This window comes from Aspergillus heteromorphus (genome assembly GCF_003184545.1).
Source record: "Aspergillus heteromorphus CBS 117.55 chromosome Unknown BO70scaffold_5, whole genome shotgun sequence".
In the NCBI taxonomy this organism is placed as follows: domain Eukaryota; kingdom Fungi; phylum Ascomycota; class Eurotiomycetes; order Eurotiales; family Aspergillaceae; genus Aspergillus; species Aspergillus heteromorphus.
In genome coordinates, this window is record NW_020290410.1 from 859,493 (window position 1) to 871,197 (window position 11,705).

General features: G+C 51.3%; 3 protein-coding genes across 3 annotated transcripts; all 3 read right to left on the bottom strand.

The window, feature by feature from the left end:
- Positions 1-429: 429 nt before the first annotated feature.
- On the bottom strand, positions 430-2,732 carry BO70DRAFT_286582 (uncharacterized protein; the record flags this gene model as incomplete). Its single annotated transcript, XM_025539205.1, has 6 exons — positions 430-829; positions 968-1,338; positions 1,381-1,733; positions 1,792-2,434; positions 2,566-2,613; positions 2,700-2,732. Coding segments are annotated over 6 exons (1,848 nt in total), but the record flags the coding sequence as incomplete, so codon positions are not given.
- A 1,015-nt stretch (positions 2,733-3,747) lies between these two features.
- Positions 3,748-8,765, bottom strand: BO70DRAFT_331800 (putative DEAD/DEAH box DNA helicase (Mer3); the record flags this gene model as incomplete). Its single annotated transcript, XM_025540893.1, has 11 exons — positions 8,359-8,765; positions 8,173-8,301; positions 7,108-8,095; positions 6,878-7,059; positions 6,137-6,825; positions 5,517-6,092; positions 5,316-5,470; positions 5,170-5,267; positions 4,905-5,114; positions 4,672-4,852; positions 3,748-4,627 (listed from the first exon to the last, which is right to left on the bottom strand). The coding sequence occupies exons 1-11, from the start codon at positions 8,585-8,587 to the stop codon at positions 3,748-3,750; spliced, it is 4,317 nt and encodes a 1,438-aa protein (XP_025401938.1). The 5' UTR covers positions 8,588-8,765.
- A 101-nt stretch (positions 8,766-8,866) lies between these two features.
- On the bottom strand, positions 8,867-11,092 carry BO70DRAFT_359838 (putative UDP-galactose transporter). Its single transcript, XM_025542632.1, has 4 exons — positions 10,652-11,092; positions 10,524-10,553; positions 9,487-10,461; positions 8,867-9,432 (listed from the first exon to the last, which is right to left on the bottom strand). The coding sequence occupies exons 1-4, from the start codon at positions 10,718-10,720 to the stop codon at positions 9,112-9,114; spliced, it is 1,395 nt and encodes a 464-aa protein (XP_025401939.1). The 5' UTR covers positions 10,721-11,092; the 3' UTR covers positions 8,867-9,111.
- Between the last annotated feature and the right edge of the window lie 613 nt (positions 11,093-11,705).

Genomic DNA, 11,705 nt, shown 5'->3' on the forward strand with positions numbered 1-11,705 from the left:
GATTGGATTCTGCTACAGGACTTCATTCTTGCTCGTGTATGCGTGTATGCGTGTATGAGGATCACTCATTATTCTCATTCTTTTTGTTACTTATGATTAATTATGATGAAGCTTCAAGACATGGAAGGACCAACACCAAGGTTGTTCTCAAAACCACCGCAACGACACTCGGATGCCACAACCGCGCCAGACCAAGCCCGACATCCGGGCTCCAGAGCCCAGACGCCCGAGTCAGTCCAGCACCGTCAGTGGCGCCCACATGTACGTTGCCCATGATGTATGCCCAAATGGACCCGCGTCCACTGCATGTCTCTTTTCAATTTCGTTACCCTTCATCACTCATCTCTCGTCACTCGTCATCATGATCATCATCATTCATAATACGGTTACCGCCGCAACAATCTCCCATACAATCCACTCCGTCCATCCTCACCAGTAGCTGTATGTGAAACACTTGAGAGTCTCGAGCAGTTTCCAGATCTGTTGGTGGTCCTCCGCCCCCTTGATGGTCTGTTCGTACTCCACGGCGTTCCAGTCGGCGGCATATTCCATGATACGCACCTGCTGCTCGCGATCCAAGATGCCGTCTGCGCCGACAGCCTCGGAGATCACCCGGCGCCAAGCCTCAGTGGGCAGGCCGAATCGCCAGATGCGTTCGACGGGCTCCTGGGCGTCGCGTCTTTTTCCCGCTGCCGTGGCTTCTGCCAACCTAGCCTCTTCTTCCTTCTGGGCTTCCTCCATCTGCTGGCGGGCCAGGGCGGCTTCACGCACCTCCTGCAAAGTCGGGAATTCGGCGTAAAAGGCCTCAGGGTCCGTGTGGAACGGGCCTCTTGCAGCGAGGGGCCGTGACATGTCCACGATGCGTGGGTTTTGAAGCAGCGCGTCACGGATGAACCCTTCCCCCGTCAAGAACATGGACAAGGGGTAGGGGGTCGGCTCGGGCTGGTAGAACGAACGAATGTGATACGGCTGGATGACATTGGGCTGGATCTCCTCGATATGACGGAATGAAGGCCCTTCCGATGAGCTGTCCTCATCGTGGTGTCTGGCGGTGGACGGCTCGTGCTCCTCGGCCTGTTCATCAGACACATTCGGGTTCTCGGGCTCCTCGGCTTCAGTCTCTTCCAGGGGCTCCTCAAGTCCAGGACGATCTTTGTCATCGAGCAAAATGGCGCGGGAGACGATCATCATCTTCAACGAGACGCTCCAGATTGTGCTGCTGTGGACACCGTCTTTCTTTATGGCCTCCAAACGAACCCGTTTGCAGAGCCGGGTGTACTCAATCTCCAACTTGTCATGGACCTTTTTCTGTGCAGCCTTGTCTACTTCGGGCTGGCCCTTGTTGCTGCCGGCACTGGATGAGGTCGCTGCCTCTGCAACATCCATGTCGTCACTCAGATTGTTCGTCTCGGACTCTGTATCAAATTTGTTCTCCCGAAGAGCCTCAGCCACTTCGAGCATTCTCAAAGTGTAAGCCGTGAGTTCATGGCAGGGACGCCAGATAATGCTTTTGCATAGGGGCGCGCTCTCCGGCAGGGTCAATGCTTTACCAGGAGGAAGAAAATTCAAAAGGTGATCTGGGGTTCTCTGAACATTGAGCATGCTCAGTAGATGGATAGCACTTGTGTTGGACATTCCAACGTCTGACAGGATGAAATAAGGAATCGAACGAAGGCCCCGAGTACAGGCGTATTTCTTCAACTCGGCTGGGTCAGCAAGAATATAGGCGTTATCTATACCAATCACAATCAGTTCAACCCACGCCCTCAAACAACCCAAAATGGTACTCACTGCTGGTACTAGCCACCTTGGCCTTACTCGGAGACTTCTTCTGACGAGTCGGCACATTCTCCTTGCCATTTCCACTGACCTTCATTTCCGCGACCCCCTCAACAACACCACGATCCTCCTCACCACCCTCGCCCCCCTCGTTATCCCCCTCCTCACCACAGCCCCCCAACAAAGCATCAGCATCATCCTCAAGGAAGTTCAGATCACTCTTGAGATAGACCCGCGCCAGATGCTCCACTCCCATCCGACCCAACGGGTTACTTCCCAAATCCAACTTCTTCAGCACGAAGCAATCTTCGAAGGACTTGAGAAACGCCACCCAGATCTCAATGTCCGCGGGCGTGCGCACCCGGATGTTATTGTTCGAGATATCCAACTCACGGATATCCCCTGCACTCAAAGCAATCACCTCGCCCAGTTTCGGCAGGCTCGCGATTGTCAGCTCGTTCCCCTGCAGGTGGAACTCAGCGACCCGAGCCAGCCCCATGGGGTGTTCATCGTCTCTGAACTTCAGACATCCGAGAAGGTCGTCAATGAACTGCGCGAAGCCTTCGTCCGTCAGTGCCTTGCCTGTCACGTCGATCTCGACGACCGGGTCGCGGGCTGCGGCGCGGGAGCTGAGACCTGGCGGGAATCGCTTTTTCTATTAAGCTTCTGTTAGCTCATGTTCTCTATTCCTGACCTTTTCCGCAGGTCATGTCTGCAGTGCAACGCAGTGCAATGCATCACAGTACACTGCAAGCTAGACAAAAGGTGAAGGCATTGATCACATACCAAGTCTTTCGACACAGCCTGACCGGCTTTGGTGCCACTGATCCTTCTCTGCCGGAAGAGCAAGCACTTGTTAGTCTGTTGGTTTCAGTATTGGTGGTGCTGCTTGGACGGCAGCGGCGCAGCACAGTACTCACAGCAAGATAATTCAACTTTCCCATTTTGGGAATTGCCACGAAGGCGCGCCGGTCGCTTCAGTTTGGTCTGGTCCGGTCTGATCCGTCTGTTGCCATGGACATGGTAAGTTAGCTTTGCCTTGTGCATGCAGTCATTATATATCATGTCATGTCACATCACAGCAGAGACATGAAGGAGAATAGACGTGGCGTGACAGCCATTCTACCCAGCGACAAACAACCCCGCGAAACATGATAGCAAGTGAGCAGTCCCGGGCGCGCTGGCTCGACGCGTCGTTCGCCGAACCCAGCCTAACGCAGCCCCGATACTTAACCCTGGGAGGGAGAATGTAAAAAAAGAGAATGGAGCTGCGTACCTGGATATAGATCTAAAGAAGGTAAGATGTATCTGGGCAGACAGGAAGTAGAAGCGTGGTGATCCTGACTCCCAAGAGACGCGTTAGGGGGGGAGAAGAAGCGAAATTTCGCACTCTGGTTCAAAGAAGAACTAGGTGTCAGGCAAGCAAGCAAGAAAGCAAGCAGTCTTATATCAAGATGGAGAGGGAGTAAGTTTGAACTTACAACTGCTTTGTTGTGATATTTGTGGAAACAAAAGAGCAGTGTCAAGCAAAAGAAGATGGTGGGGAAAGAAGAAGCAGAGCGGAGAGAGGGAGGGAGATATAGAACACTGAAGAAGGGTAAACCTGGGGGGGGGGGAGAGGCAGGGGGCTATACGGCTCTGCTGGTGGGCACGGGATTTGGCCCTGGTTTCCAGGGAAAAGAGTATTAATTCACTCGAACTGGAGACAATTTGCATACGAACGGATCATACAATGGTTTCAAGGGTCTATATGGGTGACTGATCTCCCTAAGAGAGCTTGAGATGGATATTTACTGATGTTGAGTAGATTTTCTATGGATCTCCCTTACATCTGGCACATCGAAGTCTGGTAGCAATATACCGCGTGGGACATTCTCGTTGCATTCATAAGAAAGAACTATGTAGGAATAAGAGGGTAATTCCCTGTATGTGCTTCAATATAGCCGACATCGCACAAACTCACATCTCCTAGAACAAATTGATAATGTCTTTATACTCACTCAACAGGGCAGGGTCGATATCTTCCCAGCCCTCTGGTATATTCGAAAATGTCGCCTCAGCAGACTTTGGTCCCTGGCAGAAGGCACTGGAAGTAACACTTTTGTTATCCTGGCTTTCTGCAGCACAGTTCTCTTTGTTAATTTTACATTTCTTATGTCCGTTACTGCCACCATCACTGGTTGTTGAGAAGGGAAGATCCCGCTTTCTCCCAGGGAATATCTCCGAGTCTGGGGGATCGTCATATTCGAAGATAGAAGCTTGGCTCGCAGTACCACGGTTGGTGTCTGAGGCCGTCTTTCCGTTCTGGATGTGGGTCCCTGAGGCCGTTTCAGCATTTTCCTTCGATGTAACAACTTTGTCTTGCCCTGCTGGGCCTGCGGCCGGCAATGGTGAGTGCATAGTCAGCCATATCTCGTCGTCCGTCCAGTCTTCATTCACATCTTTTCCACTTTTCCCAGCGTTAGAGCTCCCCAAGTCTTTTGCGTGGTCTTTCGGCGTAGCTGGTATCCCGAACAGCAACACCGTCGGCGAGGGGAAGTCACTGAAGCTGTCGTCATCAAATTCACTCGGAGACTTGCTTTTGGAGGTTACATTGTCTGTTTTGATATCACGCTTCTTGTCTTGACTTGAAGTAGATCTTGGGGTTTTTGACTTTAGCTCAGGGAATTCGGCTTGATTTTCACACGCTTTCGAACCAGAAACTCCTTCATTGGCACCCTTCCGGACCACCGCCGCTGAAAGGGTTGTCTGGCTGAGCCCTCTTGCCTTCTTATCTCCGTCAACAACGGGTCTTTTGCTCGCTTTGGGTGGCTTCTCCAGTCCATCCCGACAGCAGAAGTGCTTACATCTATGTACGTTAGCTTTTTCCCGTTGATCCTTGCAGTTGCATACGTTGTCTTATCCTTGCATCGATGATTGCACGCCCAATTGCCATTGGCAAGTTGGGTAGGTGCATCTGCTTCAACTACTTTTCCCTCTTCCGAATTTCTTTCCTCGGTTCTCGGCTTCTTGGTGGATATATTTTTGGGGGGTTCTGGCAGCTTGGTAGCTGCCGACAAGCTCTCGCCTTGGTCTGCGGACATTCGAATCACAAGTTCTACCTGGATCTGACATGGTAGACTTACCCTTCTCCAGAACATCATCAAACAACAAATCGTCACTATCCCAGGATGTGAGACTCCGAAGCATGGCGTTGTTTCGAGATATGTCATTGCTGCGGCGGCGTGAAATATTCGGCATGGGTCTTTCAAGCACTGTACTGACACCTTCTAGCTGAGATGGAAAACAAGAATCAGGGAGATCGGGCTTCAACTGTGCAGACCTCATAGTTCCAGCTGCAGGCTATTAGCAATCAAAGTGGTCGTTAGCATATCGATCGGACATACTTACCTATATCGTCGCACATCGCATAACACGTCACAAACTGACCCGCCCCCTTCAATTCCGCTCCCAACAGTATGTCTTGACCATTAGGCAACTTCGTTGCGCTATATCAGGTCACTCAATGGAGACTCAACTAGATATAGTTGCCTTACCTCATGCGCCTAAAGTCAATCATACGACCATCCGAAGTCTCCGCTAGGAAGCAAACGTATACAGGGCGTTTTCGAAAATACGTCGGACACTTCTCATTCATGAAGGCAATCTCTGCTCTGAATTGAATCCTCACAGAACTTCCAGGCTTGGTGTCCTAATTTACCTTAGCATGTATCCCTATACCAGATCTGCTTTCATACCTTTCCGGTCATTTTGACAGATACCCGAAGCTTGGGAAATTCGACGAGTCGATCAAGCATCTTCCTTCCGAATGGTGGATTCCGACTCAAAATCATATCGAGCTGATGGGGCTCACAGAGCTCAAGTGTCTCGATGCTGGAAATCCCAGCCGACATGAGTTTTCGAACTGCAACGACTCCGACTTGTTCAATTTGCTTCATCTGGAGCGGAGAATCGTCCCAGACTCGGGCCCTAAAGCTTCTTGCAAGTTCGAGCGCATTTCGCAGTGTGATGGAATCTTCAAGAGCTACCTGACAGTCTATGACACAACGAATAAGTCTGTTTATGTGTGAGAAAACAAAAGTCTTGTCTTGCTGCAGGGGGAATTTGTGCTTCTGATATTGTTCACCGTCTGGGAGATCAACTGCGCCCAGTTCAGACTGAATCAGTAGCGAGATCTTATGAGCTGAAAGCGCTACATCCACATTGACGGGGAACCGGGTTGCGCTGGCGCGATTGATCTCCTTGTACAGTGACTTCTCGCCTGCCTTTAGACGAACGTCGCGGAATTCTTCCGCTTTTGCGATCACCGCAAGCTGCATGCTATTAGCCTCTGTCAGACATCATAAGCCCTACTTACAATCTGTGACATGCTGGAGTGGGGCTTCAATGTGAGTAGCGTCCTCATTGTCTCAAAGCGGACATAATACCGAGCCATGGCATCACCGAACTTGGTTGATTTGAGACATTTCGTGGAGACCAACCCGCATTCCTGCAGAAGCTTGATATCTTTCTCGCATATCCGTCGAAGCATCTCATCTTCGTCATCCTTATCAGCATCCTCTTTAAGTTGATAGTGTGTTGGGTTTCTCCTCATTCTCACAAACAGAAAGGTGCCAGCGAGCCATCGTATGGCGGAATCGATATCGGTGACGTTACCAAGTCCGATCTCGGCATTCAGGTGGTCAACAAGATTCAAATGCAAGCAGCTTTCCAGACTTTCAGAGCCAGTGACAAGCTTTTCATATCGATTCTCGCGCTCTTTCCTTGTCATAATCACTGCTATTGCGCTGTCGTCGAACTGCGGTCTTCCCGCACGACCAAGCATTTGCATGATCTCTAGGTCTGAATACTCTTTGCAGCCCTCCTCCTGCCATGCGACTGTGCCTTTGATAATCACAAGATGACATGGAAGATTGACTCCAACTGCGAGGGTTGAAGTGCAGCAGATTATGCTAATCTGTCCCTGGAGAAATCCCGCCTCTACCGCACGCCGGTCAGCTGGGTCGAGGCCAGCGTGGTGAAAGGCAACACCAGCTCCAATTGTGGCTGCGCCTAATGCTTAGCCAGATCCAGGACAAACGGCGAGGAAAATGCTTACCTTTTAAATCCAAATTGTGTACCTCCATCACCCTCCCTGATCCTTTCCACAGTCTAGCAGGAGGATTGGTCCTGGACCACAAAGAAGCAAGCTCTTTCGCAGTCGCAGCAGCCGAGTTTCTCGTGCAGCAAAATATCATGATTGGCTTTCTGCAAGAATGCGAGGCAATCACATCTGGAACCCTAAAAGCGCATCAGTATCGACACGCAAACCCATGGAAGAAAACGTACTTTGAGCTGCACATCTTATCGAATGCAAAGTCGTTCCCTTGAGACTGGTAGCCGTACACTATCTTTTGCAGCTTCACAGGACGAAAGTCTTCACCAAAATGCTCTCTGTGAGCAGGCATGTGCTGATTAGTTGCATCCTTACCGAGCCAAGTTGCGATATCATCCGAGTTTGGGACAGTAGCGCTGAGAGCAACAAAGCGAACATTCGATCCATTTGTTTTCATGCGCGATACGACAGCCTCCAGGGTTGCACCGCGCGCCTCTTTGAGAATATGCACTTCATCAATGAGAAATAGCTTTACCAACTGCATCAACCGCGTATGATCTTTCCATTTTCGAGTCATGCTATCCCACTTCTCTGGGGTGGTGATGATTATCTGGCTATTTTGGACACTTCTCAACTGCATATGATCTGTATCCCCAGTCAATTCTGTACACTGCAGCCCTAATGTATGGAATTTTCTAGTCCAGTCCCTGAATTTCTCTGAGCAGAGAGACTTTGTCGGGGCCTGATACACCACCTTGAATTGTTCATCTTTCAAACAGTTTACTAACCGACAAATGGCCAGTTCCATGATGACTGTCTTTCCACTTCCTGTGGGTGCTGCGAGCACAATATTGTTATCAGTCTTATAAACAGAATGGAAGCATTTGGACTGAACGGCGTTAAACACCGGGAAAGGGAAGATTGCCCGACAATTATCTGGAAGCTCATGCACCGACACAAGGACAATGCCTCGGACGGAGGCCGGAATATTTTTGAAGAGATCTTTTCGCTCTCCTTGACGACGCGCTGCGGAGGCGGTACACATTGGGCTATCTTCATGGTATGACAGTGTATGAATATCTCTGTATTCTATAGCACTGTCACGAGACTGCGCGGTACTCCTCTCAGCCTGAAGTCTGACCAACGGACTCGACTGTGACCTTATATCCATATCCGGGGAGCTCGAGCCGAGGCTTTGGTGTGGAGTAGCGTGGGGTCCGACTGCTATGCCAATCAGTCATTTGCGCTTTGTCGCCATAGAAAAGCCCATCCGTCATCTACTCCATATGTGCACTAACCATGAAAGAAGCGAGAGACGTTAATTGCTGTTTGCGATGGCCCAGACGACAAGGGAGCCCGATCGGTGGGGTAGGCGGATACCTGGAGACTTTGTGATTTCTCTTGAGGCTGTGCAAGCAGTTCAAGGTCTGGGGATTGGATAGTCAGCTTGATTCGAATGCCATTTTATCATCAGACCTGTGTACCAAACGCATCCAATTCCATGTCATCATCGGGAGGAAACGGTTGCAACTCGGGGGGGAGGTCTTCAGACGTTCTGGTGAAGCATGATAACTGGGCATCCTCAACCGATCTTCGATCAATGATGCCACTTGGGTTAGATCGGCGGGGAGTTGGGAGTGGAGGGATGCCTTTGCGCCTAGGGTGAGTGTTTTGGCGGGCTGTAGGGAATGGATGGTATGGTTTTCGACGCATGACAGGCAGTGGGGAAGGATAACCAGGTTGATGAGGAGGGCTGTGGAATCAGAGCAATTGCATTGACCGGCGAGAGGTTGTCTGAAGTATAGGGAAGGAAGTGGACGAAGTCACCTGCTACAGATGAGAAAAGCACGTGAGGCCGCTGACGGTCTGAACGGCGGCATCATTGAGAACCATGTCGCTAGAAGAGAAAGTCACGATCCGGTTAACACTATCCGAAGGTCGTTGTGCCTGAGTTTAAGTTTGATCCATTCTATGAATCGCATGCACTCAAGTAGATCCATGGCTGTAAAACTGCTATTGAAAGAAATAGGTATAGAGATATCAAAACCCAATACTGGTCAAAATATAAATCAACAGGTGTGGAAACGAATAAAATACACGAAAATGAGACATATTCGATGAAAGACGTAAGTGGCATCATCGCTTCTATCCATCCTTATTTACTTCCAGGTGACATGATACAACAGAGCGAAGGGTGGTATTCACGCAGCAAATGGATGACTTATCCCGCGAGGGATTCAGTGATCTCGTAGGTGCTGCTGGTGCTTGTCAAAATACCCACTGCTCGGGGTGCGGCCGACTCGTACATGACCAGGAGATGTAGGCCTAGATGTAGACAGCCCGGCATCGGACAGGAATGGCGTGCCAGGGAGCTTGATCGAGATTTCATCGGGTGAAGGCGAGGCTGGGGAAGCATTCTCGCTGTTGGTTTCTTTTTCATAACGATCCACGCGGATTGGAGGCGGTCGAAGAACCGGACGTTTGGCCTGGGCAGCTAACGAGCTCGAATCTTCGCAAAGGCAGGTTGCCACGAGTACGGCGAATGACCCAAGAAGAAACTGTCAGAACACGATTAGCATATATGCAGCGAAGTAAAGATGTAAAGCGCGTACATTGGCAGTAAGCTCGAGTTCGAAGAGCCAGATGCTGCCCAACGTAGTGAGAACGATGCTGGCGGCCGTGGCCATGTTCTTCGCATCGCGATGTGCATAGCCGATGCAGAAGGATGTTGCAATTCCCCCAATCGCCTGGACAAGAACGGTAGACCAAACCGCCCAGTTATATCCCTCGAAGAAGCCATTAGCGGCGACCTTCTCTCCATCTAAGAAAACAACGCCGATAAAAAGCGTGGGAAAGATCGAGTACACAGCCAACTGCACATTGCGAATCCAAAGCGACGTCGACTTCGCGCTGTCCCTGAGGACTTTCTCAAAATATACACTCGCAAGGCCGGAGGCGAGGCAGGCGCCAACGGTCGCCAAGAGGCCGACTGCAGCGTTCATCCTGGGGTTGGCGGTCATCATATCCTCTTCAATCCCCTCATAAGTTGCGGAACGCTTGTGCAGGTTCTCGCGTCCCAGCTTCGCAGCTTTCCATTCTTCCAGGGACCGCGGGAAAGCGAGATGCGCGGCCTCGTCCTGGAGTGTGATCTCATCGGGGTTGCCCGTGGGCATCTGCACCAGAGCGACCCCCACCACGAGAAGCACCAGCAAGCCCCACTTGCGCAACGATATGGACCTCTTGAACAGCACCAGGCCGGATATAGCCACCACGATCAGTTTCAACTGATAGGACACTTGGAAGGCCGCTGGTTGTAGGTTCGACAGCGCGATGTACTGCAACGAGTTCGCAATTGTATACAGGCAAGCAGGGATCGCAAGTTTCCAGCTATCGCCCGAGAAGATGGTGGTTGTAAGAGAAAAGAAGAGGGAGGTCGCGGGGACGGAGGGAGGGGCTGTCTTCGACACCTCGTACAGCGCCATGGTCAAGGAGATGGCTAGCTTGGCCACCTCGTTGAAGAAAACGGTGGTGGACGTGAGATACCGTTTGCCGCCCGCTGGCGACATCACTCTAGAATAATGCAATAACTATGAAGAAAAACTTATATAAGTCACTCGTCGAGATTATCGGGGGGTAGAAGACAACCCACCAGGGCAAATGCCGTGTACTGCGCCGTCAACTGCATAAAGAAACGCAACATTAGCGACCGTTACTTTGTAGTTTTCGCAACGTGATAATAGCAGACGTAGTGTGCGCGCAAAATGCTGTATATCTTACCAGAGCCCAGGCTGAGTGCTTCCAGCCCGAACCCAGCCCTGAGGACTGGCGCTGTGTGCTTTCCCCCATAGTGACTATGTGCCCGTGGCCCAATAGCTAGATGACGTTTCCTCAATAGACCCCCAATAGGGCGCGGGTCGATTTTTTCGAAGTACAGGGATTGCAGGTTGCTGGGCGCTAGTTGACCGAAAACCCGGACTCGACTGCCGAGAGTATTGCACACCAGTTGTGCGCGTGGGATGGTGCGAGGGTGGGAGGGGGTTATCCTCGCGCTTAAGCTTAATCGGGAGGTGTCCACCAGCAAACCGGACCCAGTCGAAGTCAGCCGGTGAGTAGGCGGGAATGTGGAGGGTATTGACGATGTTCAAGGAGTGAAGGGGATTCAACAGAAGGGTCCCCTCGAGGATGAGAGGCCTCAATGGAGGGAGTCAGGACGCCAGGCGCAAAGGGGCGAGCGAGAAGAAGGACAAGAGAGAGATCCGGGGTATTCGCGAGACGCTTGTTTGGGCGGTGTGGATCACGGGGGCAGGTGGCGGTCTAGTCCCGCCCGAGTCTGTGACACTTTCTTCGCGGTCTTTCGTTCTTTTGTCCTTGTCTGCAAGTCTGCGGGCTGCGTGCGGGCTGCGGTCTACGGTCTACTTACTTAACTCTCTGTCCTTTTGTCTTTGTCTGCTTTTGTCTTCGGGTCCCTCCCAGCCTCTGCCATGCTTTGGTTCGACCCTTCGCTAAGCTTTCCTTCTGAGGGATCGGATCTGACGTCAGGATAAGACATACATGCTTCGATCAACCCCATCGATTACGCTGCACGCTGTGCTTGCAGATCCGAGGGCTGGTGACGGAGTTTCTTTCCCGCAACAAGGCACGGGCTGCAGCTTACGCTCCGCTCCGCTCATCAACGTGCCCTGATACTATTCGGTGCACCCGATGTGCGATCACCGTGGTCGGAAATCCCCACGCGTGGGGATGATCTAGACATGGCGTCAAGAACAGGCGACTGGTATGATCCCCGGTCCTGCGGTTCTTATTCCGTCGGTGCGACATGTTATAGGGCTCA